General features: G+C 43.3%; 1 protein-coding gene across 1 annotated transcript; it reads right to left on the reverse strand.

Moving 5' to 3' along the window:
• Positions 1 to 618: 618 nt before the first annotated feature.
• Positions 619 to 27,069, reverse strand: LOC146180698 (uncharacterized). Its single transcript, XM_084576104.1, has 5 exons — positions 26,922 to 27,069; positions 22,787 to 22,935; positions 14,078 to 14,190; positions 9,071 to 9,184; positions 619 to 827 (listed from the first exon to the last, which is right to left on the reverse strand). Exons 1-5 carry the CDS (start codon positions 27,030 to 27,032, stop codon positions 661 to 663), a joined length of 654 nt encoding a protein of 217 aa, XP_084432230.1. The 5' UTR covers positions 27,033 to 27,069; the 3' UTR covers positions 619 to 660.

A 27,069-nucleotide genomic window follows, 5' to 3' on the forward strand; every position in this document is an offset into this window, starting at 1 on the left:
TCCAAACATTTTGTCGCCTAGCCTTTGTGCATAACTGCCTCCCAGGACAGGTGAAGTTAAACCTACCGGATTGCATAAGGCATATTGTACAAGAAATAATTGACACTCACTCACTCACTCACTCACTCACTCACTCACTCACTCACTCACTCACTCACTCACTCACTCACTCCTTGGATTCAATATTTGCAAGAGCAAACAACATTACAAGTTTTTGTTCCCAAAACTGAGTAATATCCGTTTCCTTGCGCATTTTTGCAGCCAGCGACATTTGAAAAGAACAGGAGCGTCGATTCGTATGATGATTGCGCTTTGCTCGTTACTAATTCTTGACTTGCGTGCAATTTGGGTGCACAGCCATGTACCTCTTATGTGTGCAGTGACGGTTTTGTCACGGATGCCCCTCCGGCCTCGCTCATGTCATGTATGGTCTGCAGCAATAATGACGCCGCGCGTAGAGAAGTGCATGTACCACGCTAAAGCTGACCTGCAAGTGAGACGGGTGCCATTACCGCTCTAGTGCCCTTACATTATCCCCGCTCCGAAATTGCTCACAGCTTGTTAATATTATCAGCGCTATGTTTAGCAAGCAGAAGAAACTTGGCCAGTCGTTTGTTATATTTATTTCAACAAACATTTGCTTTGCGTAAATATGTACATTTACGTTGATGCTTCAGTCGGTAAAAATGTTTTGAAACATTGCTCGCTTTTAATACGCGGGCTGGATCCTCGCATGCCGCAATTTGCTGTGAAGAAGGATGTACAGTTTTCGCTGTTATTTCCTTCTTGAAGGCTGTCACTCGCCACCAGGACTACGCAGTATTTGACTTCCGTGGTTGAAATCAGAAATTATGTGTAAGCAACCAGGAAAGAACACGCAAAAACAAAATAAGCACTAAGTACACAAACATGGCGGCGAAAATTGTGCGCGCTGTAGTGACTTTGATTTCATGCTTATTGGTGTTCTGCTGGAATACAGGTCTTCTCGGCTATGTAGAGAAATGATTTTTCTGAAAATATTTGCGCGGCCCTTGCTAAAGAAACTAAGCAGCGAATTAAGGAAATATTTGAAATCATTGTGCGCATATGCATATGTGGAGTTGTTCGACTTGATAACAAAGCTAGACCAACAAAGAGAAATTAATAAATTAAATCCGTCTCTGTTCTTACGACATTGACATTTTGCTGCAAGGTCAAAATGATAACAAACTCGAAGTCAAAACACATTTTGTCACATAGTTTAAAGAGGGGTTAAATGACAGAGATGCAAATAAAATAAATAAATATAAACAAATAACATAGCCACGTAATTACGGCCCGTTTTTAAGCTTGTGAAAAAAGGTTTGGAAGGTCTATTGAGATAATTGAGACCTTTGCAATTGGGAAATACTAGTTCCTTTTTCTAAAACCATTTCGGTGAATTTGAATGAGATGTTCAGTTAGCGTGGCGGATCGTGCTAGTTGGTGCAGGTGTGAGATTTTTCCTAAACAACATGGACAACATGGACCGAGAAGAAACATACAGGGGCGAGCGCTACTTCTGTGTAATTGCACGTTAAAGAACCCCAGGTGGTCGAAATTTCCGGAGTCCTCCACTGCGGCGTCTCTCATAGCCTGAGTTGCTTTGGGACGTTAAACCCCCCAAACCAACCAACTTCTGTGTAATTCGTGAAACCTCAAGTGCTGTATACAGACTACAATCGCTTCAAGGACATGCAAAAAGTCAACACGTGCGCGATAACAAAGTATAGCTGCTGAGACTGACGGATACAAGGAAGACATGAGCAAGATTACGTCGATACAGTCAGGAATGCAAGTTCGTTTTTCGGCAATGGAATAGAAGGTGCGCTAACAAAGGTGCTTCCCAGTTGATGCTATTTTCTGGGCTTCTATATTCTCTCGGGTGAGTTGATCCAGACTACGCCCGATGATATGGCACTGATTTAACAATAGAGTACAGTTACGACACTTACTGCAGTGAATGACTAGGTTGCGTCAGAAAGAATTCCTAACATTATTGTTGTGCTGGCATAGCTGGTCGTTGAGACAACGACCAGTTTGTTCAACATACGCTTTGCCACAATGTAGACTGATCCAATAGACATCGCAATCTACAGAGTCCATGTACGGAGTTTGATGTTTAATGCGAGATATTCGTTTGAATGAAGGCTAGGGCTATGTCAGCTTATACAGCTTCTTTAACTTATGAGGGGCCATAAACACGACTGTCACGTCTGCCACGGCCGCTCGATGGAAGCGCACTGGGTGCGGCCTGCTGCGTCCCGCCGCCGTCAATGGGCAAGCGCGTCCTTGGGGAGTTTACAGTTGCGCCCGCTATTGCTGCTGAGGGCGCCACTGTTCGGGGACACGTCGCTGCCGGGGTCGCCGGCTCTGAGCGCGCGGTTTGCTTCCTTTCTGGACGCGTTCGTCTCGCGTCTGCGTGGTAAACGCAAACTTTTTTGTGCGCGTGTGCAAGCACGTTAACGAGGAGTCGAGGAGACGGGATGCGTTTGCTTCTGCGCACAGATTTTCGCTCAATGAGGCTAGAACGGCTTTCGCCTTAAAAAACAAAAGCATCCCGTCTCATCGTTAACGTGTTTGCACACGCGCACAAAACAGTTTGCGTTTGTGCCGTAGTCTGTGCGTCGCGTCTGTGCACGGGTGTGTCAGTCGCAAAAGCGGACGTGCAAGGAGGGAGATTAAGAATGAAAATGATTAATGGTGATAGGTAATCAATAAAAGTTATAAATATCCATTGATAGCGGTAATGAATAATGCTGTTGACTAATAATGGTCAATAATGACTAAAATGATTTGTAATGACCAGTATATCAAACTACAACATGTAATGACCGCAATTGATTAGAAATGAGTAAAAGTTCTTAGCGATGTGTGGTAATGACTATAAATGCTAGGCATGACTCATCATTACTGCTAATGACTACGAAATGACCAATATGTGAAACGACGACATGTAATGACCACTGCTGATTCTAAATGAGTACCCTGCTTAGTTATGAGTTGTAAGGGCTACAATGACTACTCAGGCAGACTCATCATGACTGGGAAACGACCAATAATCAAACGACGACTTGAAATGACGAACTTTGGCAAACGATGAGGCAAATGATAGGAGAAGGGAAGGCTTTCGCCGCCCTCCACTTAAGAGACATCTAAGAGACTCTCAAATTTTATCAGCTGAGCACGCTTCAGGCAAAGGCAGCAGCGAGGAGTGGAAATGCACTTGCTTCCTCTGAAATGAAAGCGGCGCTGAGGTTAAAAAGTCCCGATGCTGAAGCATAATGCCCTATCAGCTGCCATTGAATTTACCTCAAGGGACAGCAGATTGGACTTGTTGGTGACTAATTATAGGTTCGCAGTGCAAACAACGTGACGGGAACACAGGAGAAGACGGTACAACCGCACTAGTTGTGTCGTCCTCTTTTCCTGTGATTCCGTCACGTTGTTTAACCTATGTAGTTACCAGGGAGCTGACCAATAACTAGGATTTTTAACAATGTGTTGTGAAGCTGATGGACACGATGAGGTGGCACCTTCTCGCAGGTTATGTAGCGAGGACATACCAGAAAAAGGTACGAAGGTTGTTTTTTTTTTATGTATAAGTATACAATTTGTTCTAAATTCTGCCGCGCTAGTCTGAGCAGCCTTACAAGCAAAGGAGCCTGTGCATACAACATTTGTTTATACTCTTGAGACTGTTTGAGCCGATGCGATAAACTGAAAAGCCACGTTCCACAGAAAATCCGGCGCCCGCTCTGTCGGCGGAAAGTCGGAAAAATATCTATGGTAAGAGGCTCTTTAGTTGGTGATATGGCCAGACACCTTTGGCGCAATAAGAACACATGACATGTTCAATGTGGCAGGAGCTGCCAAACCAAAGAGAGTCAATAAAATGTAAGGGTGAAATTGGAATTATTGAAAGTGGGACCCTTAGATCCCAATTCAGGCACAATATACTCCAATAGGGCCCGTTCGTACAGTTTCGGTAAAGAGGGGCTTTATATAGTTATGTGTAGGGTGCTATTGTATATAATGCGGCCGCCTAAGGCTGCATTCTAGTGATATGCGACAGAGGCAGCAATTACGGGATACGGTGAATAAGCAGGTAGCAAAGTGCGGGTACTCTAACGAGGGTCTGCAAGGAGACTGAAAAAACCCAAGTTTTGTTTATCACTACCAGGTTGTTGCTTAAGTTATGCGATTTTTGAAATGATTTTGAGGCGACATGTCAGTTGTGCAACAGCCTAATGCAGTAAATATGCGTCAACTGGACCAGTTACAGGTTAATGAAAACCAAGGACAAGGGAGGCTTGATTTACCCCGCAAAGGAAGTAATCAAGCTTTTTCAGCTTACGAGCACCTTCATTAACAGGATGATGAAGTCTGCAGAGGTCCGGCGAAGTAGCAAGTTGTGTAATCTTTTGATTTCGTCATTGTTTTCTCACTGTACACAGTACCTGCAGCTAATTTCTGAAAACAATGATCATGCCCATGCTGAGGCAATATGCAAGATATCGTTAAGTTGGTGCACCCACTGATAGTGAGCTCGGCTGGAAATGTCAACTCAACAGTGGAGCGATGTTTATTGCTATGGCATAAACCTCTTTCAAGAAAGGTTTTCCGTCTGCGATTGGTAATTTTCTTACTTTTTTGTGTGGCCATTTAATTAGCGTCCTCGGCTGCTCGCTGAATCTCGGCTGCAGTTGCGCTCTGAAGCGTGAACATTCTTGTGATTGCAGCTTAGAGTTTCATAACAGGAACACTCGATGCGCATTCTTCCAATGAAAATTGCAAGCCAGCAAAATTGTACGGGTTTACGAGCAGCCCATAAATATAGTAATAAAAATTTCGGCGAATATACGTCGCACCTTGAGGCAGACCGGCTCTATGAAGCGCGCTTAGTTTGTCCGGTCATGCAAAATGCGGGAATCCATGACGGATAGCGTTCCGGTGTACAAAGTTTAAGGTCTCCAACTGAGTGGAAGATCTCATGTTATCATCTAGACTTAATCTTATAATTATCTTCATATTGCCACCGTAACATTTGTCAGAATGAGATAGAAAGATTGGTTACATGTCGCAATTTCACAGAGGTTGCTCATAGTACATTTTTTTTTACTGGACAGCGCTGGCAGCTTGGAACAGGTTGAAATCAATTTGTGTATAAAAGCTGTATGCAGGAAGGTGTAAATGGTATGAAAATGACACACGAAATTAGCGACATAGTTAATTAAGTGGTTATGCATTTGGCTACCATGGCACCTGAACAGGATCGAATTGTTTATAGCAGCCAGGTGACATTTTCATGTGACAAACAACTTCATCCGAATTCAACATCACGGTAATGCGAGGTCTTCAATCGAGTGGCCTTGATCCACCGTCACATTAGGTCTTTCGGGGTACACTCCAGTATACATCGTTGCCGAGCAAGCGCTAAATGTTGACATGGTCCCACTAGACATGACAGTATATACCAATTTGTGTTGCCAAATTGTGTGAAGTGGAGCTGTTATATCTTTAAAATAAAAGGCTTCTACCACGCCGACGCCTCCCTGAATGCGCAGCCAAGCGCACCTCTCCGCGCGCTGCTATCCCCGAACGGTGGCGCCGCGGCGGTGGCGACGGGAACTAGGCGCCTCCCGCCGGTTTCGGGCGACGTAGCAGGCCGCACCTAGTGCGCTTCCATCGAGCGGCCGTGCGTCTGCTTTCTGCGCTATCATTTTTAAGTTGTGGGAAACACTGAGAAAATCTTCCCACCACAGAATTCCCATTAGTTTCGAGAAACAAGCGAACCGATTATTGGCCGCGGGCTACCCAGTTTCAATTCAGGTCTGGGTAGCCAAAATACATACTTAGGAACATTAGCGCTCGTTTATAGAGAAAGGAAATCCAGAGAAAGGTAAAAGGTGGCCGTGCTCCCTTACATGCACAGTGTTTCCCACAACCTAAAAAAAAGATAGCGCAGAAAGCAGACGTGGCAGTTGTCTTTACGGCCCCTCATAATCTAAACAAACTTTGCAAGCTGACATAGCCCTGCCCTTCATTCAAACAAATATGGGGCATTAAACATCGAACAGCGTGGATCCCTCTATCTTGCGGCAAAAAAATATGTTGGACAAACTGGTCGTTGTCTCGATCACCAGTTACGTCAGCACAACAATAATGTTAAGAATTCTTTCGGAATTAACCTAGCCATTCACTGCAGTAAGTGTCGTAACTGTGGTTATCATCAGTGCCACATCATCGGCGTAGTCGGGATCAACTCACCCGAGAGATTATAGAAGCCCAGAAAATAGCATCACTGGGAAGCACCTGTGCTAGCGCACTTTCTATTTTATTGGCGAAAAAAGAACTTGCATTCCTTACTGTATCGACGTAATCTTGTACATGTCTTCCTTGTTTACGTCAGTCTCGGCAGCAATACTTTGCTATCGCGCACGCGCTGATTTTTTCCACGTGCTTGAAGCCATTGTAGACTGAATACAGCACTTGAGGTTTCACGAAACAAACAGTTGGAAGTAGCGCTTGTCTCTGTCTGTTTCTTCTCCATTCATGTTGTTTTAGCGCTTTCGAAAAATTAGATGTCTAATTGTAGATTTCTGTTTAGTCCTCTCTAGCACCAGTTTGCAGTCACTTTATGCCTCACCATCTTTTCGATACAGTATGATACATGCAGTTCTGAGCTCAACACAGCTACAATTAAAGGCTTGCTCCGTGCAGGTAGTTTTTCATCGTGATTTCTTGTCCGTATCTCGTGTGTAATGCAGTTAACTGGACAGCACTTAAACATAATATGCATTACCTCTCTGAAATATTTACTATTGCATGTTTACTTTTATTACGTCAGTTTCGCTGTTTTTTACATAACCTGTTGGAGATATTGCTTGCAAATTACGTGACAGCTGCCACTTCATTTTTGTCTTGCTGCTCACTTCTCTAGTAACACTAGTATTGTATTTATCACAATTTTGCTGGATACTTTTGAGCATATTCACCATCTCATCATGTTCCATAGCAGATAAACTGTCAATACAAATACTGGAGTGTGCCGGCATTAGTGCCATCTCATATCACCCAACAGCACAGTCGGCATGCATAAGAACACTCCTCGTCCTAGCCGAGCAGCATAAGTAAGCTGTAAATGTTTAACGTCCTCAATGACTATAGCGTGCGAGCAACATTTGCCCCTCTGGTCGCTAAAATAGCCACCGGCATTTGTGGAAATGTCGCGTCAGGGGTAATTGCTGGAGCTGGTATCCTCTTTCACCCAAAGTGTTCAGAAAGTGCACGAGCCCTTGCACGTATCGCTATGCAAATGGTTACCTTATGGAGCTGGTGCAGGTTAGAGTAAATGGGAAATGAATAGTGTTTACCGTGAATTGAAGAGTATACAATGTCGATTAAAATAAAGTAAAGTAGACTTTGGTAGGAACTATCGGTCAACATTAAATAAATAAAGCTTTATATATTTCAACTATAAGAGCTATAAGACCGCGGTGATTTCGTACATATACGGCTTGTCCCACTTTCAAAAAATATTCTAAATGACTAACCTAGCTGACTTTCACAAGCCTGGGTGCAAGTGTCAGCACAGGGACAAGTTCGTCAAATGTGTGAAATCGATCGTGTATAACCTACCAATTTCGTGTGGCAAGACATATTTAGGACAAAGTGGGAGGCGTGCCAGCAACCGCCTCCATGAACATTGCAGAAATGTAAGGGAATAGTGCGCACTGTAAAAGGTGTGAGGAAAGTGTTGACCCCAGTGAAGTACTCAGTTCTGGCTAGAGTGCGCACCTTGTTCGAAATCTAGCTGCATGCCCTTCTACAAAGATTTCACCTTTGTCACCAGCAGTCCTTGCCAATTCTAAAGCGTGAAACTATATTAGATAGTTTACGGGGAAAATGTGCGTCCAAGCCCTCCATTGCTTTACCCCGCAAGGAATTGCAGTACTTGCGTCGTCATTGAATGATTGCGGACTGCGCATGTGTGATGAGAGGCCACGTTTGCCTTTACATGCTGCTTCGCGGTGCACAATAAAATGTTTAAAGTTGGCGTTCGTTTGTCTCTTGTCCCTTTCACCGTTCTCGTCTTGTTGTGCGCTTTAAGTCTATATCATGTCTCACCAACGCACTCAAATAACCACTTTGCTGAACTTTTTGATTGTCTGTTGCTTTTTCTTGGATTAGGTTGTTTAGTTATGTGTAATGTGCAATACCTAAAGAGCAATGGTATAAGGCTTTATTGGTTGCTTGAGCCATCTCTGTTGGGTCGGTGGATAGTGTTTGCTTAGTGTGAATCAAATGTATGTTTGCGACCGCATCGCATCTTGCTTGTACATTCGATCTCTCTGGTTTCTGCTGAGATTCATTACAGAGGTAGTAGATTTCTTTAGGCCATGGCAGTTTGATTGCCATGGTATTAGAAATTACGTTTAAGCGATAGCTTATACATCTTGTTTGGCTGAACCGCAGTCGGAGTCGAGTAGTAAGAGCAATCGGCACTGCGTGTCGGAAATACTTCGGGGCTGCGTAAAAAGATTGTATAACGGAAATTTGTGTTTCTAGGGATGGACAATTGATTCGGGTATAATAGACGATAGCGAATAATGAATTTATTGTAATTATTTGGTGAATTGCCGAAAATGTGATAAAGCATCGCCCGTGACCGCTCGCTATTGCGTCATGTCCAACGGCGGAATTCAAGTGTCCCTCTAATTATTGGTTTTTGTCGGTAAGGCATCTGTCTGAGAACTATTCGTCGTAAAGCATAGAGCTATCCCATGGTTCAGTGTGGTTCAGTATGTACTTTTTTTCTCTGGTATGTACAGGGGTACTCCCGTTGTTACCTCTAAAGTAGTTACTTCTTGCTGCAGCGCAGTTGTGCTGGTCGATTCTTGCTCAGGTTTGCCTAATATCGATGCCTGACTAGTGCTCGAGCACCTGCCATAGCGGGTATAACTGAAGTGGATATCAAGCGGAAGCAGCTGCGTATTTGAAAATCGGCCATCTAGCGACAAGAGTAGAACTCGATAGTATGTTCACCTACCTGGCATGCCATCAGGTTCTTTGATTTTTATGGTATCTTCAGGCATTAGGTTGCGTGGAACTTGTATTACCATGCATACAAAACCATTGGCAAAAAGTAGTTTATAGGGATCGCCTGTGTAGAAGAAGAGCGTTAGGAAAAATGACAATATGGTTACATATATCTTGTGCATTTCAGCGCAATATTAATTGCTTCACAGGAAAAGAAACGCGCAGTATCTGTCACGCTTGTTCTGTGGACACCTGACTGCGCCGTAAGGGAAGGCAGCAAGTTGGAGTGAAAGCGCAAAGAGAGGAAGGGGTGCCGTATTGTAATTTTGACTACCTGAGGATCTTCAACATGCACTGACATCGCACAGCGCACGGACGTCACTTCGTTTCACCTTCATCGAAACGCAGCCGCCGGCCGTCGGGATCGAACCCATGATTTAGCATGGTATGTCTACTGTGCCGGGTACTTCGGCACAGTAGTCGGTCGTCTTACGACTGCACCACCGTGAAGGGACTCAAATTAGTATGCAGGTGCAGTTATGGGAATAAGAATTTTATTTGTAGAGTTAAGTTGACTATGCCTGTGACAATGCGAGACACTGAGTGATCGAGGTAATTACCCGGCTTCATATCCCACCCCAATAATGCAACTTGGTTCGTTCCTGAAAGATCTTTCTTACTCCATATGCTCGTGGATCGAAGGACGGGCTCGCCACTTCACTGTAAAAGTGGCGCATTTCAAGCATCCATGGCGCTCGCAATATTATTCAACATGGCGCTGATATGTTTAGCGTGACAACTGAATACCACGATCCGCGCGTATTTTGTCTGATGCGTGCTGGTGTAACAATATTGTCACTACCCACCAAGAATAACGCCTTCAGACTGCTCTGGGCAAGACCTTTTAGTTATGCATAAGGACTAGCTAGCGCTGTCAGCCGAAAAAAAAAAATCAACTTCGTGGTATATCACAAACCACTGATATTGATGCCGATGTTTGCAAATACGCGCAACAGCACTCGTTGAACGGGCGTCTGTTCACTACTGCATTGAACAATGCGACTCCCAGGTGTCGAACAGGACAGTCCTTGATCTGCAGTGCCATAGATTTAATATTTGCTAGACGAGGTTGCCAGTACGCTACGTCTATCTCGCGGAATTTTTCAGAAAACGTGGTACTCGGCCATCTGCCATAAGGAGGTGGCGTTGAGGAGATTGCTGCACTTACTCCTGTAGTCAAATCCTGGTGGACGGCGCAGACCCCAATCATGATCTGTCCTTTCTGCCCCTCTCTCGCTCTGGGAGCGGCGGCAAATCATTTTTTAGTAACTTGCCCTGGACTACGGGCGGCAGGTAATTCGCACTTTGGTAGTCAGGATTACCACCAAAGCCAACCACCCGACACAAGCAACTCGACACATGGAACACACCACCGGGAGCTTTTAGCTTTCATAGCCGCGACAGGTTTGCACCTCTATGTTCTGATTAGATATCACAAAGGGCATATATGTACTTAAAAAGTATGCTTTTTTGTCTACTACTAAGATTAAGACTACTATGACAAACTAGTGAGATGTAAAGGAGATTTTGTCATGTTACTTTTACTGCTCTGCCTAGTTGCTTCAGCGGTCAAGCTGCTGGCCTACTGAGACACGAAAAGCGGGTCTACACCATCTGTGAGGCAAGACATCTTGTCCTTGAGGAACATCATTTCCACTTGAAACATTATGCTTTTAACTCCTTGGACATGAAACCCTACTTTATCAAGCATATTTTGCGCTGGCGAACTACACTCAGATGTAAACACTCTGACGTGACATACTTAATACTGACCAATACGCAGAATTTCCTGAGAGTTCGAGCACTGGACCAGCGCGTCAATAAACTTGGTCTACGGTCAACTCTTTTACCATCAATGACTCGGTAATGTTTGTCAATTTGTCTATATACACTGATATATACACGTACAGATTACTGGGCCACGCCTCAGAAACTTTGGGATTAGAAATCTTGGCTACCTGAATTCGTTTCCAGTTGCGGCGGTCATGTTTCGATGGGGGGAAGCACAAAGCACCATTGTACTATGCGATTTTAGTGCACGTGAAATAACCCCGGCCTGTCGAAATATTCCGGAGCCCTCCACTAGGAAATTTCCGTAGCCTTTTTTGCACAATAAATCTCATAAAGTAAAGCGAGCAAATGAATACAAACAAAATATTAAATATACAGAATACCTGCTATTTGCTGAACAAAAGATCCAGTCATATCACATTAATATCGTTTACTCCGCTTCTTTACTCCGCCATGCTCATCTTCATATCCTTTATATGAAGAGTGGCAGGCGAAAAGACACTTGAGTGCTACGACATGCTATATAAAATTAATAGCTTCAGCATATAATACAGTAAATACCAGGACGATCTGGAAATGAGCTAAGTGGTTCATGTCAAAGGTGGAACTATCTTGGGCAGGGCCCAGACCCTGTTGTCTTCTTGTGTATGTTTTTTGGTTAGGCAGTAGTTGAACCTTTGATATACCATGGTCATCTTCTACTGAAAAACAATTATTTCACTATTTTTGCTCTTGTTCTCGTCATGTAGACATCTCGTGGTAACGTCGAATCCCGGCCTCGGCGGCAGCTTTTCTATGGAGGCCAAAAGCAAGGCGCCCGTGTGCTGTGCGATGTCAGTGCACGTTAAAGAACCCCAGGTGGTCGAAATTTCCGGAGTCCTCCACTACGGCGTCTCTCATAGCCTGAGTTGCTTTGGGACGTTAAACCCAACTAACCAAACCAAACCATCTCGTGGTAACGCCTCCTGGGTGGGTTTATTCAAAGCACGCTGTATTATTCAAAGCAAGCGACGATTTTTCGCTGTTCGTCTAAATCGAAATGTCGCCTTTGTGGCCACAATAACGAACGCAGTCTACGGCTTTGTTGTCCAGTGCAAACGCCCCTCATCGGTAACATCATGCGTAGTTTAAGCGAGAGCGGTATAAATCTCGTATGCAATCAATAGCAATGAAGCGCAGAAAATGGCGCCACATGTGCTGCTTTCGCATAGACGCAGTGATAAAGACGGTAAGACGGTACACACGATTTTTCATGCAGAGAGACGGTAGGCACATAACAAGGGCATATATTGCAGGTACCACAGGATGTTTGCTTCCTGGGGCGCCTGCTGCTTATGTGTGCTTATGCGTCCACTGTTTATGTGTCCCACAGTGACTGTTCATATTGTTCAGAGCTTAAAGACTTGAACAGTAGGATTGGTTATGTGGCGTGGAGAAAGGCAACGTCAGGGACTAATGGAGGCCAAGGGTTCGTCGACCACAATCAATTCCTGCGCTATTGGTGCATATAGTGTGACTACTCAGATTATAGAAGATTGCGAAATTACCTGCATGGCAAGAAAACGACCCCTATCGTCTTCAGTCTCTCGCATTTGCAGTCACTAATTTCGTTACTATGCGCCTTTTCAACCGAAAAATGTCTGTGTTGGTTTAGGGTACCTGGATTCTGAGCCAGAGCATGAGGCAAGCATTCTTAATGCGGCGGCAACATTTCGACTGGAGGTGAAATGCAAAATCGTCCGTGTCTTTTCAAATGTAAGCGCTTAACGAGCAGTAGCTTGTAATCTAAGATATTGTAATCGAAGCTTGTAATCTAAGATTGGCGAGCTCGCAATTGCGGCGTCCCTCATAATAAACGTGGCACTTCACCACGTAACTACGCATAGTTAACGTTTAGTATATCAGGGCAGCCTTATTACGCATTTTGTATTACAAGAAAATTTATCATTGCAAGTTGCGTTTCTTGGAGGTGCGATTTTGTGTATTCACAAGGTTAGCGCTAGCCATATTTATTCGCCTTTTAGGAGCCTACTATTTTTAACCTGCGGCCCATACCTTAGGAGCGGGTGTGTCAACCACTACGTCTTCCGACTTTTCCAAAAATGCCTAAGCTCTCAAAAGCATGCATTAACAAATCACGAAATAACAAATACATCACAGATATAGTAGCCCATGTGCAATACCTTATCAGCTCTGGGGATTGCCCGGCGATAAAATTTGTGGGGGGAGAACATGCGCTGACGGAGTTATAAAAACGGAACTTGATCCGCGCAATGCTGAACCGGGGACTACAGTTATGTTCAAACAGCTTAATCTTTTCATACCAATGCTAGTGTCATGCCTGCTTTCGCACATGGCTGCAATTCGCAAGTAGACAGGAACAACAAACATCACATCCACAACTAGTAGGTTGCGACTACAGCGTCGAGTGTAGTTGCGACAAGCGTCTCCGGGCTCATCCTGTGTTTTTATAGCAGCTGAGCAACGATCACCGTGACCGCAAATAAATGGTGACGCAAATACTAACTTTTACTCAAAGGAGTTCCTCCACAGTGCCCACCACTAATTAGAAACCAATATCCTAATTGCATTTCTCTGGGGTGCAAGCTGGAAGGCCAGAATACGAACGCAGCTTAAAAGGGCACTGAAAGTCGGACACCAAACTTACCCGCCTTAAAAATGTAAATTGACCGGCGCTGTAAGGGAAGGGAAAAGGTGCCATTGAAATGAGAAAGCCGCTGTGCAAAATATTTGTTCTCTGCACCGCAATGCCTTCGTGGCGCTGAGGTTGGCGCATCTACTCGTGGGCGAAAATTACCTTTGCGTTCTCCGCCGTGGCAGGCAGCCCATGACAACAACATATCTGCTTACACTTTGGTTCCTGCACGCACAACACTGCTTTTTTTTTAAATGTCTCGGCTAAGAGTGTACTGAGCAGTGAACAAAGACAATATTTATAGCTAAATTGTGACATATTTAGTGTTTGTTTAGGGATTATAGCTAAGGCGGTCTGCTACTCAAAACGATTGCGCGAGCTGGTGAAAATAAATTCAAACTTTTTTCGATGCCCTATCAGTCACAGTCACAGATTTGCTCAAACACGCAGTAACTGTCTGGGTTATTACAGTTTCAAAATAAGTGTTGCTTTTTATCATTGCATACTTACCCACTGCTTGCAGCCAAGAAAGTCTCTTATCTTCCACACCCTGTACGAGCATCTGGTCATTTATCTCTGTGGCAGTGCTCGAAGAAAATGCCACATTAGCCAGTGTGGTAATCCTGTTAAAAGGATGCGTTACAGTTTAGTTGGGATGCCTTAAAATTTGGCCACGTGCTTTTTAACCTAAATGGCGCACTAGGTAAGGCATTAGGACGCTAATACAGAGCGTGTGAATGTACGCATATAGATTGAACTACGAGAACTCTACGCTATTTAAATGCAGGCCTTCATCCAAGTTTAGTGTTTTAGCACGACTGCTTTCACTCCGACTACGGGCACTTCTTTCTGTGTTTGTGGCTCCAGGAAGATAGGCGTTTTGAACGAATTAAACAAACATGGCTAAAATTCCACAGGCCTGGGTTTCGAAATCGCGGCCCACGAAACGTTAAGCTTTGCTGACCACAGAACAAGAGAATAAATGCTGTCGCCGCATTTTTTTCTTTTTTTGGCTGTTAGGGAAAGTGCAGCAATGATATCGGCCGGCTCGGTTCATACACAAAAAGTTGGTTTGAAACGTGTTGATTGCTGATTTCATCACGCAGCGTATGTGGATTAAGAGCTAAATAAGTGCAGAAAGGGTGGGATTTCATGTCGCAGTTATTTACCGTCATGTGTCTTCCCACATCGTATGCAGGCAAAGATAAACTACATCATATACGCCGTTAACACCTTTTTTTAGAGGCAAGTTTTCATTGGCAACCCAATGGTATACAGTTTGAAGTAGATTATTTTAACCCGGCTTGGACAATCACTTTTTAGGTATTTCAGTGGGTGTTTGTTTGTTTGCCTTGGCGTCTTTTGAAAAGCATTGCGTATTAGTACTAGTCTATAATGACTGCGCCGACCGCACTCAATCCTTGACTTTTGATGTTTGAAGTAATGCAGGGAAAAGCTTGCAGATAGATATCTTCAAGCATACAAGCACAACCGACTTCCCGCATGTACCATACATCAGCGTACCTGAGGTAGACTTTAATAGACGAATGCATTATGTTTGCAAGAACGCGGTGAAGATAGGGTAAAATGCAGAACATGCGCAGTGTTCTCAGAGAAACACAAACCGTAAGGGCAATTGCATGTTGGGTGAGGATGAGTCTCCTGCTGTAAACGCCGGAATAGGTTGTCCGGATTATACTCCGATAAGTCTATTTCCACACAATGGCTGAAATGATCTGTTGTTTCCTCGCATTATTTCGGTTACAAAGGAAATCTTGCTAGGTTTACCAAAATAACCTACTAAGAACAAGTTGCATATGGCGGTCCTCGAAAATATCGAAACATTTCTTACACGTAAGTGGCAAATCACCGATGTCCCGAATCTTTACTAGAAGTCTATACTTAAAACTCTAGCTTCCAACAGAAAGCGAAATGAAACGCGTCGTGGTAACGCACACACGTTGCAAGTCGTCAGTTTCGCAGTTTCAGCTGCATTTTTTCGTTTCATTCCAGAAGCTTTATCCTGTATAAATTAACCGGTCGAAAAGCAGATGACGCAATGTGAGCAAAATCGTTTCGTTTACGCGTTTACGAAGGGCTCAGTGCACTGCAATAGCAGTGATAACCTGTATTCTTGATGCGCATAATTTTTACTTATCAACTCAATTTTTTTTCGCATACTGTCAGATTGTGCCGCAGCGTATATTGTTGCGGGTGAAATCTGGGCGCACAAAGAAGTGGTTTTGAGAATAGTCTACTTGAAGACGCAGAAGCTTCAAAGATAGTCTCCTTTGCAACTGACACAATTCCATTGAGAATTTGAGATTATTACTTCGTCAGAAATATTCTCGCGATTGTCAACCCAAGCAAGAACAAAATAGTTGGACGGAAGAACAGAAAAAACTAAAAAGAAAGGCTGTAGAGAGCAGAAAGCGTAAATGGCTGAAGAGTGCATTTGACCTGAGTGATGCGGTCTCATTCTTTTATTGGGAATTATAAGAGAGGGCGGAATACAGATGCGAAGAGAGGACATTCCAGGAATGACTTCGTAGTCCACTGCACTAAACCGGCGGAGAACCTTGCTGGGTTCAAAATAGAAACACAGGAGTTCTTCGGTGCCACCTTTGTGACAGATGCAGGTCCACACTGAGATATGATCGCCTTCATGACATTCCCCGTTTCGGTCTTGAAGAATATCCCCAAACGTTCTCGTCCTTTCTCGTTGCGCTCAGGACGGTAATGCTCGAGATAGTTTTGTTAAGCACTGAATCTCCCACGCCACTATCGCGCTGAAGCATTTCATCATCATCATCATCATCATCATCATCATCATCATCATCAGCCTGATTATACCCACTGCAGGGCGAAGGCCTCTCCCATATTTCTCCACTTAACCCGGTTCTGTGCTTGTTGCATCCACTTGACCCCTGCAAACTTAATCTCACCCGCCCACCTAACTTTCTGCTGCCCCTGCTACGCTTTCCTTTCCTTGCAATCCAGTTTGTTACCCTCAGCGACCATCGGTTATCCTCTCTTCGCACTACATGTCCTGCCCATGTCCATTTCTTCTTAATTTCCACTAGAATGTCGGTAACTTGAGTTATTTCTCTGACCCACTGTGCACGCTTCCTATCTCTTAATGTTACCCCTACCATTTTTCGTTCCATAGCCCTCTGGGTTGTCCTCAACTTAAGTAGAACTCTCTTGGTTAGCCTCCACGTTTCAGCCCCATAGGTGAGTACAGGCAAGATGCAACTGTTGTATACTTTCCTTTTTAGCGATACCGGTAAGCTGCTAGTATTAATCTGCGAGTGCTTGCAAATGCGCTTCATCCCAATCTTATTCTTCTTGTTATTTCCTTTTCATGGTCCGGATCTGCGGATACAACCTGTCCTAAGTAGACATATTCGCCTACTACTTGCAGTACTTCGCTACCTAATGTAAACTGCTGTTCCTTCCCGAGGCGGTTGAACATTACCTTAGTCTTCTGCATATTGATTTTCAAGCCTACCTTTCTACTTTTCCTGTCTAGTTCATCAATCATTATTTGCAGTTCATCCCCCAAGTTGCTTAGCAAGGCAATGTCATCAGCAAATCGCAGATTACTGAGGTATTCTCTATCTACCCTTATCCCTAACTGCTCCCATTCCAAGTCTCTGAATACTTCCTCTAAGCAATCTTTGAATAGTACTGGGGAGATTGTGTCTCCTTACCTAAACCTTTCTTTATGGGAATTTTGTTACTTTCTTTATGCAGAACAATGGTTGCTGTGCAGCCACTATATATATCTCTTCCAGCACTTTCACGTACGGCTCGTCTACCCCCTGATTTCACAATGCCTGCATCACCGCCGAGGTTTCAACTGAGTCAAATGCTTTTTCGTAATCAATGAATGCTATGTATAAGGGCTGGTTAAATTCCGAGCATTTTTCTATCACCTGATTGATGGTATGGATATGATCGATAGTAGAGTAGCGTTTCCGAAACCCTGCTTGATCCGCTGTTTGATTGCAGTCTGGACAGGCAGCCATTGGAAATTGACCCTGGCAATGTTTAATGCTAGAACCCTAGCTAATCAGGCTAGCTTAGCAGTGCTGTTAGAGGAACTAGAGGGTATGAAATGGGATGTCATAGGGCTTAGCGAGGTTAGCATTTCAAGCTTCTACCATATAAGTCGCGAATCAGCTGGAGTCATCAAGCATGCTTCATTATTCTGCGATCTTTATAAATATTACTTGAAGGAATACGTGTTAGGCTACAAAACAGTGCTGCTCTCTTCATTCAATGTTTTATTCAAATTAATAATAAAGGAGAGATTGGTGCCTCACAGCAGCTCTGGTTATTTCTTTTCACCAAGTTTTAGGAATTAAACGGTCTGACAATGTGCAGTTGAACGTAACATAACAGGTAAACTACTATATTGCACTACACAGAACAGTACACAAGGTATAAAAGAAACTACACGCGTCCGGAAAAGTGACATTTATGAGCAATATAAACTCTGTAAATGTCTGTAGTCGAGTGTAAATGTGTAACTATGTACAGAGCAGTACAAGATACAATCTAAATTAGAGATATGAATAAAACAAGGACCGCAAAACAAAAATAAGCTCACGTGCTCTATATACAGAAAGGTAAAGCAAACGACGCAAGAATAGGAGCTCTAACAATGACTCGGCCAGATTCACTAAATCAGTAGTTTCCAAGAATGCCACATAACCCAAGAAATGTTATATACGTCACAAGTGCTCATTTCTGCAGTGCATACGTCGACCAAATGCCTAATGCCTTTGTATACTTAAAAGTGAAGAGCGCTGAACCCTCTCTTCATTCGTGACCTGAGGTTTACAATCAACCGGAAGTGCGTTAAAAGATGAACCACATCCTCAAGTTCATGACCATATACACACCGTGAAGTGCCTGCACGGTCATTTATATGAAGACAGTGATTCGTGCAACCTTGCCGCCGCACCCACAGAGGTGGGTGCGGCGGCAAGGCACTGCAGATGAAGTTATGTGATGTTAGGAAGATAGTGAGAGACCGGAAAGGGTGGCGTGACATGGTCCATAGGGTCACGAAGAGTCGGACACGACTGAACGACTGAACTGACTGAATGTCAGGGTATCCATTGAAAAACTATAATATGTTGTTTTTAGGCAGCCTTGGAAAATTCTTTTGGAAATTTGTAATCCAGTTTAGCCTTCCATGGTACGTAACTAAAGCTGTCAACAGATTTCAGTGCCGACTGAGAGTTCCTAAAGATTGCCCACATACGTGGGTCACGCCCCGATATGATAAAGTGGAAAGCCAAATAAATAGCGTAAATACCAGCAGTCGTTGACTGTGTCGTGTGAGCTAGATTGCATGACCAACCCTCATTCAAATGCGGAATCACAGATGCTGACGCTGATGAATTTTAAGGACTGGAACTGTCAGTATGCACATGAATATTACTGGGATAACGCATGTTTATCTGGTAAAGTGTTAACAGCTGAGCAGCAAATACCGTCATTCCATGCTTCGTTCCTATCCCTTGTGCAGACAACTACTGTAGTGGTAACTGAAAGCCATGGGAGAATTTATATCGCTTTTTACCAAAACTAATATCTTGGAAGAAGCATTTTTTTAATTATTGATGTATTTGAATTCCACCTCATTCATAAACTGCGGAGACTAATGGGTGCCTTTCTTGTTGGGTGATCAGGCATAAAATATGCCTGCTGGTCTCTGTTATTCGTAACAAATAATGCGAATGGAGGCTGACTTGCCCGAGTAATTACCAAAGTTCAGGAAGTTGCTGGAGGAACTCTCAAACACACACAGCGACCCCTAGCTAACAATCTTTGGAGGCGTGTCTCTAGGGTTCATTTCAGACAGTGAAGAATCGGTGAAGAGTGGGTACGCAATTTTTCATACATTAGTGCGTTGTCAACTGTGAGCAGCGATGACGAAGTACCGCTGCTAGACGTACCTACAAGCTAGTCAAGCATGTTCAAAACTGTGTTCAGTTGGGTTTTGACTGATTTTAGACAGCCCAGAAAGTTGCTACACCACAAGAACGGTGTTGCCTAACCTATGTTAAATTATGACCATTGAAGCGCAGTCGAAAATACTTTAGATTATTTCCAATAAAGGGAAGAACGGGCATCATGCCTCTCACTTTTCAAAAACAGTCAATGGCATCTAGACCTTGCAAAGTAGATTGGATGAAATCTGTCGTTTTGCCATAAACCCGAATGCAGACATCATCGACATGTAGTGAACACTGTAAACCAGAAGGTTTACAGAGAAAAGAGTGTTAATGGCAAATCCGCCATCATGCCGTTAAAAAGAATAGCTAAGCGCGCTGTCCTGCAGCCCCCACCTTGCATGAAGAAACGTTCCGCACTTCTTTTTGCTCTCGTCTACATGAATATTTTCCTGCCATTTAAAAGTGAGAAATTCAATGTAGCGATCTTCCACTCACACCGAGTTCTAACTTGAGAGGACACCAATATGACTTACACTGTCAAACTGACGCTTGATGTCCAAAAATATTGCGATGGTATTTATTCTTTTTGCTATGCTCATGTTCTACACATGTTACAAGGTTCATAATTGCACCTATAGGACACCCACGTCTTAGAAATTCATTAATGAACTCAGAAAATTCTCGTGTTATATCGCAGCACTGCGGAAGTCTGGCATTATACATCTTCATCTTTTTGCCAACGTAGCTCCTTAGGCTAGCAAAACGAAAGGAGTCGTGAAGCAAAGGGGATTTTAAATCCCTATAATAGGGATTTAAAACAGTAAAAACAAGCGCATTCATCAATGACGGGGGGACGAACTCCTCAATCAACGCATGGTTAAATATCCTCAAATGTACTGCGGTGCCCTTGTTCCCACAGTTTTCAAGGATTCTATAAGAAATGGCATCAGGTCTAGAAGCAGACTTTAGACTGCCCGACACGACAGAACATTTAAGTTACCGATTGTGAATACAGAATTCATATAGGCATGTTGCACATTGAAGCACGAAATACATTTTTCTTTCTGTGCTCATGTAGCTGAGTTCTTAAATCGATCGCAGATTAATGACATGCCAGGACGAGAAATAAGCTGTAAAGCTCACCAGCCAGGATGGTTTTTACAGTTATGCGTGCCTTTGCAAGAGCTCTGAAATGGTTATTTTCAGTAACGGGCCTGCATTAGGAATGAACCGTCTTCCATATCCTCAGTACTGGAGTGTGTTGGGTATAGGTGCTGCAGAAGTCACGCCAGATTTTCTAATTGCTGCAGACTTTTACGCATTGATGAATTTATTTTATTAGCCCCACGGTACGATTCTAAAGGCCCGTCTCGACGGTAACCCATTACGCTTTTCTTTGAAATGCCTTCAGTTGCTTATACTCTCCCTCAATGCTTGTGAACTCATCAGGTATGGGACTTTATTCGTACACCGACACAGGCTACCTTGCAATTGTGAATTGAAATCGTTCATAGTACTACTACTACTACTACTACTACTCCTACTACTACTACTACTACTACTACTACTACTACTACTACTACTACTACTACTACTACTACTACTACTACTACTACTACTACTGCTGCTACTACTACTACTACTACTACTACTACTACTACTACTACTACTAATAGTAATAATAATAATAATAGTTGATTCTACTGTCCTGAATACCCGAGTTTGAACCCGACCTCGGCGGCTGGGTTTCGATGGAGACGAAACGAAGAGGCGTCCGTGTGCTGTCCGATGTCAGCGCACGTTAAAGATACCTAGGTGGTCGAAATTTCCGGCGTCCTCCACTACGGCGTCTCTCATAGCCTCAGTCGCTTTGGGACGTTAAACCCCACAAACCAAACCAAACCAATAATAGTTGATTCATAGCAATTCATAGTATTCGCCACACTTGTTTCTGTGGACACCTGAACCGGCGCGGTTCAGGCGCGGTTCAGGGCTCAGGGTAAGGACCGGAAGGAAGGTGGGAGGGAAAGTGAAAAGCGAGAAAGAGGTGCATAGGGGTGGAGGGCTGAGGAGTAATTTCGACCACCGTGCTTACATAGCGCTGACGTCCATACTAACGTCCAAAAAGACGAGTTATGTTTTGACAAAAAGCTTCCCAATCGGCGAGTTTGGATTTACGACGGGCACCCTGATGTCTCAAGCTAGGACGATTTACCACTATGGGATGACCACTTCTGCGCTTCTGAATATCAGTGGGCCACACCACATCAGGCACCAGGTCGCGAGTGCGCAGAGTCAGATATATAGAGCCCTGCGAACGAAACCCGTGCAGAAAAGTCGGAGAACTTTCGTTCCGATCACAATTTTTTAAAGAGCAAGCCGAACAGTCATAAACTCCTGCTTATACCCCTGAGCGCTTCTTCCTCTTCTGTAATAATATACAGATTATAAAATTGGTATTTTCACTTGGAAACGACTTTAACAATGGTATTTTTGGTTTCAAAACAATTGCAAGAGTGAGGAGGAGGAGGAAGAAGATGAGGAGGAAATGCAGGGAGGTTAACTCGTAAAAGCAACCGGTTTGCTACCCTGCACTGGGGGAATGGGGTGAGTGGATATAAAAGTTTGAGAGTGGGATGATTGAAGTTAGTACAGTCACTTCACAGACATGTCACATCACATGACGTCACAGTCATATCACTTAACATAACAGCAAACTCATTGTGTTTCGATTAGGCCTGTGCTTTTCACTACGCGGAGCAGTGCCTGGGAGGCCTTTACCGCAGACGATCGCTGTGGCGAGGGAGCTAAATTCTTACTGTAATGATCGGTTTCAAGGCGAACTATAAGTTTTTGCTTTTAAAACGTCACATAAAATATTGAATTGTGAACATTCGTGAATAAATCATTTTCGATCAGGGAAGATTTGATATGAGTGCAAGCGGTGATAAATAATTGCCAGAGGAAGTAAGAGAGCTAGAGAAGTGCTGTCTAGCAATTAAGTTTAAAAACCTATCTGAAGTTTCATTTCCTATAACTAAATTTAAAATGAGTTGTCTGTGTGGTAACTAGCTTTTTATTATACGTGTGTGCATCTGCGATGTCAACACATGGACTTATTCGACTCAGCGCGATGAATGGCGCCATGGGGAACAGAAATTGAGTCGTGTAACCATCTAATAGTATAATAATTATTTCATACGAAATGCTTGACTACCAGTGTCAGTGTGCTGGTATGTGTACTCACCCCTCTTGGCCATTCCAGAAACTGAATTTTATCTTGTTTGTCTTACTAGGTCTCTGACGTTGAGCAAGAAGGCATTTATCGGCGAGTTTAGTCTCGTCAATATAGACGTTTTGAAAATGTACTCCGTATTGTATACCAGCATGAAACAACTGGATTGAAAAAAAAGAGAGAAATATTTACAATAGAGACGTATGTGAAGAATTGCGACTCTATGAACGCCAGTGTCCTTGGACATCTAACATTTTCTGCGGATTTCAAGAGTGCTCCGAAACAGCGCTTGAGATTTCTGATTGAAACACCCGAAGTGATGTGTTGAGAAACCGCCGCGTAGCAGGTTTCAGTGGTGAACAGACTAAAGTGTTTTTTAGCTACAAACTCAAGACATTTAAGAGCGCTAAAATTGTTCTAGAAAAAGAGCTAGGAGTCCGACAGTTGAAGAAGCTCTGCATAGAAGATGGGATTGAGCAATTCTAACTCGAAGCTAGTCAAAATAAAATAAAAAAATGAAATATGTAACAGGCAAAAAAAGGGGACAGCTCGACGATATGAAACAGCTTTTGTTATCGATACGCGGAACGGACTGTTCTCAATAGAGGCGGGCATCCAAGCGCAAAATTTAGAGTGCGCAGAGCGTGCACATGTGTGAAAGGTGTGCAATGCAAGTAAAAGTGCTCGATAAACTGCATCTAGGAATCCAATCAATATTTTACAACTTCAGTATGTACAACTTTGTATTGGACACACCAGGAGAAATTAAAGCTTTCCGCATTCTGTAATCATCGAAGAGACACCCATTCCTTTGCACGGGCACACAGACGCAGCACGTAGTCTAGCCACGATGTTTGAACAAAAGCTCACCACGCAAACTTCATATTATGCGTATCAAGCGGAAACAGGGGCTGTAGAGTGAAAATGAGCATTTAAAGGACTCCCATGCGAGTGCACTGTCGTGCACACAGGCTCAGAAGTTTGTCGTATGCTAAAAAGCATTTATGAAGAGCCATTCACACAACCAGACAAAAACATCAGCGAAACGTTTACTCAGGACGCATAGGGGATAAATGCTGATGTCATGGTATAACACAAGGGACACTTCAAAACGCCATCACTTTATGGGGTTGATACGAAGAATGCAAATTCGCCTGTTTGAAAGAACTGCAGCATGGCAGAAAAAGTGTATGCATGGTTGCGGAAAACGAAATGAGTTTGTTTCGGGAGGAGTTTGCAAGAGTGTGTTCCGGCATGCCTGCAATTGTGTTTAACCGTGAAGCTAAAACTATTATCAAAACATACGCGGCGTCGATGCACAAGGTGTTTTAAAGACGACATAAGACAACTTGCAAAAAGTGTTTTTAAAATTAGCTTTTTGAGCGACAGTGAATATCGCGGGAGTTAAAAAAAGGTGCCAAAATAAAGACTAACTGAAATTAGTCCACCATTTATAAGGAGTATTTTGCAGCGATTCCCCCTAGGTAGTATGGATGTAGGCTCGCTAGTCTGCCCCCTGCCATCTCGAGAATCCGGAAAAGAAATTGATAGAAACTCAAGCTCTGCCTTTAGTATAACATGCATGTACTTTGTTCCTCGCTTAAACACAAAACTGATAATTGTGCCTTGATGGTCTCCTACATGCTCATTAGCATAACCATAGGATACAACATTATGTGAATGACCACCAGTAACGAAAGAAAGGTGCGCTTTCACCAAGCACTACTAGGATGCCTGCATTTCCCAGAGGTAGCAAATATGTCTCGGGATCCAAGGGTAACGGTGGGTTCGATTCAGTGACTCCTTCCCATCTCAAACGACTTACCTGAGTTTGCATTTCTTTTCCAGTCGGCCATGTTATATAATCTCATGACGTTTACTAATGTGAGAACAACCGTAGCCACGAGATGTCTGCGAAATACTATCTTTCCCAGGCATACGGCCGCAATATTAGAGTCATAGGATTGCAAGCAGCTTCCGCCAGAAAGTCGGCGTAGGCGTTTAAGGCGTTGTGAGAGAAAAATCACGACTACGGCTCATGGACGTGGCAATGGCAGCCAATGTGGCGGGTCTCTGATTGGTGTTTTGGAGTGTGCGATGTCCCGCTCAACATGAGGTGGTCGATTTCACAGGAGTTGAGTTGGTAACTTTTTCTTGCTCTTTAGGACGGAAGAGTGAGGAGAATTCGGGGTCTCTGGATTCCGTGTTAAGCATGCTATCCCTGGGCCATGCAGACAACTTTGCACTGTTTGGGGGAGCAGGGCGTTATGTCTGCGTCTAGGGATCTTTCACACAAAGTGGTAGCTTTCGACTGCATGTTGACTATGTGCGTCTGATACTACAGACAAGAAGTTAGGCATTAGTGATTGTCTCAGTCTCAGGTCAGCGGATAGAACCCGTCAACAATGCCGCGTTTTGTTCTTAAATGCTGATTCCTTGTGCATCCCCCTCGGTATTGGCGCTCACAAAGTCTTGTCTTTTGGGGCCTTTCAAGCTGTTGCGTCAACATTGCACCAAATCTTTATTTTCTCCACGTATTCTATGATTGGGAGGTAATGAAACAAAATGCTGCTAGCATGGAACTCAATGAGTCCGCAGCCAGTTATGTAAGTCTCCACCTATACAGCAGGAAATGATAAACGTAGGTAATTAACATGTCAAGACACCTGACCAGTGCAGAACAAAACTAGAGCACGTTTACCTAGATGAAACAAACACTGGGATAAAAAAAACACAGGTTTGCCAACCTGCAGGCATGTCTGAAATTTGAGTAGTGATAAAAATAGATTGTAATTAGGTGATGATTAAGAGCCTAAGTATGATGAATGTTAATCGCCAGATGCTAGTCGTTGAGTCCATGTCCGCGACGCCACTACCGAGGTTAGTTTCTTTCAATAAGGACAAAAAACGCTGAAGGAACCGATTGAAAATAAATTTGGTTTCAACCTCGACATGTCGACACTTGCGCTGATACTATAAAACTAGCATGTAAACCAACGATGCGCGGTTTTATATTGATTTTTGCAGTACGACATACTTCACTTCATATTTTAGGCCCTGTTGCGAAAAATGTCAGGCTTCAAATTTATAGATGGGATCATGTTGGTATTTGATGATCATTATTATACTATAAGTGACACGAGTAGCGCCTGTGTTGTCCCCTTGTTCTGCCTGCATATACAGTTTTCCGACCAACTGTAAACATCCGGTACTACAGTTAAATGTGAGAAATTGTAAAAAGCACAATTTCCAAATAATTTTCTTCATTGCCGAATATGGAAAGGTGACTGAGATGCGCAGCTTTCGGCACATGCCTGTTACAGACTTTTACTTGCTGGCAGTGCTTTTGTATGCTCTTTATACTTTTCTTCGGTGTTGCTAAAGTATTTTTCGAAGTGTGGCTGCTATAAACGAGTGTGAAGTGCACACTTAAGAGCAAACATAATGTGAGGAAGCATGAGCAAAATATAATGGCTCACATCGCTAAACCAAATGTAGGTTATATATGCCTATGGTTGACAAATTACGTGCAGAATGTTTTAGTACTTGCTAGTCTAAAATTGCTCAACGCGTATGTAAAGATTTTATATAAAGGTGGACAGCAATATAATTTACGCTCATAACAAACTTTGAACTTTTCTGTTTCCGTAAAGCCACAAAACATCATTTCAAAGCGAATTGCTCAGATATTGCTGCTAAACAACTTAGGAAAGCACATTAGCATTGTGTCATGGCACTGTTCGATTAAACAATGGCAAGCCGTATTTGGCTGAAATGAAAAAAAAAAAGTAATTTGCTACAATGTTGTCCCTGGAAAGAAGCAGTCATAATTTGACTATGGGGAAGTTTCTCTCTCTGAAAATGAATCAAAACGAAACAACTCGCCAACTTTGCAGTAGAACGTAGTTACTACAGAAGCCACATAGTTATCCTTGAGTGCTGTCGGCAAATTATATGACACCATGTTAGACACTCATAATAAATACTTCACTCGATGAAATAAAAAAAAAGTTGGCACTGATCGGAGGGAAGTTCTATGATACATCTTGAGCAGGTTAAAGTAGTGGTCACATAGAAGATCTCCTGCAATAACAATTCATAGCTAATGGCGTTAGCATTGAAATCGCAAAAGAAACTGTTACCGCACCTTCTGAATGTCAAGCTTGTCGCTATCGTCTACCACCGGTATATCAGGGTTTCCTTCGCTGAGTGGGGCGAAAAGCATCAGAGCGAACGCTACTAACTTCATGGTGCTCATTGTAAAATCTGACGCGCTTTGAAAAGAGGCGGGATTA

Source organism: Amblyomma maculatum, chromosome 8 (assembly GCF_055883805.1).
Source record: "Amblyomma maculatum isolate TAMU_Amacu chromosome 8, ASM5588380v1, whole genome shotgun sequence".
Lineage (NCBI taxonomy): Eukaryota > Metazoa > Arthropoda > Arachnida > Ixodida > Ixodidae > Amblyomma > Amblyomma maculatum.

Excerpts from the sequence above, each read along its gene's own strand:
- LOC146180698 (XM_084576104.1), bottom strand. The coding sequence starts at position 27,032 with ATGAGCACCATGAAGTTAGTAGCGTTCGCTCTGATGCTTTTCGCCCCA. Across the intron at positions 9,185-14,077 it reads TTCTTGGCTGCAAGCAGTGG|GCGATCCCTATAAACTACTT; the intron begins GTAAGTATGCAA and ends TCTTCTACACAG. Across the intron at positions 828-9,070 it reads AGAACCTGATGGCATGCCAG|TCAAATACTGCGTAGTCCTG; the intron begins GTAGGTGAACAT and ends CAACCACGGAAG.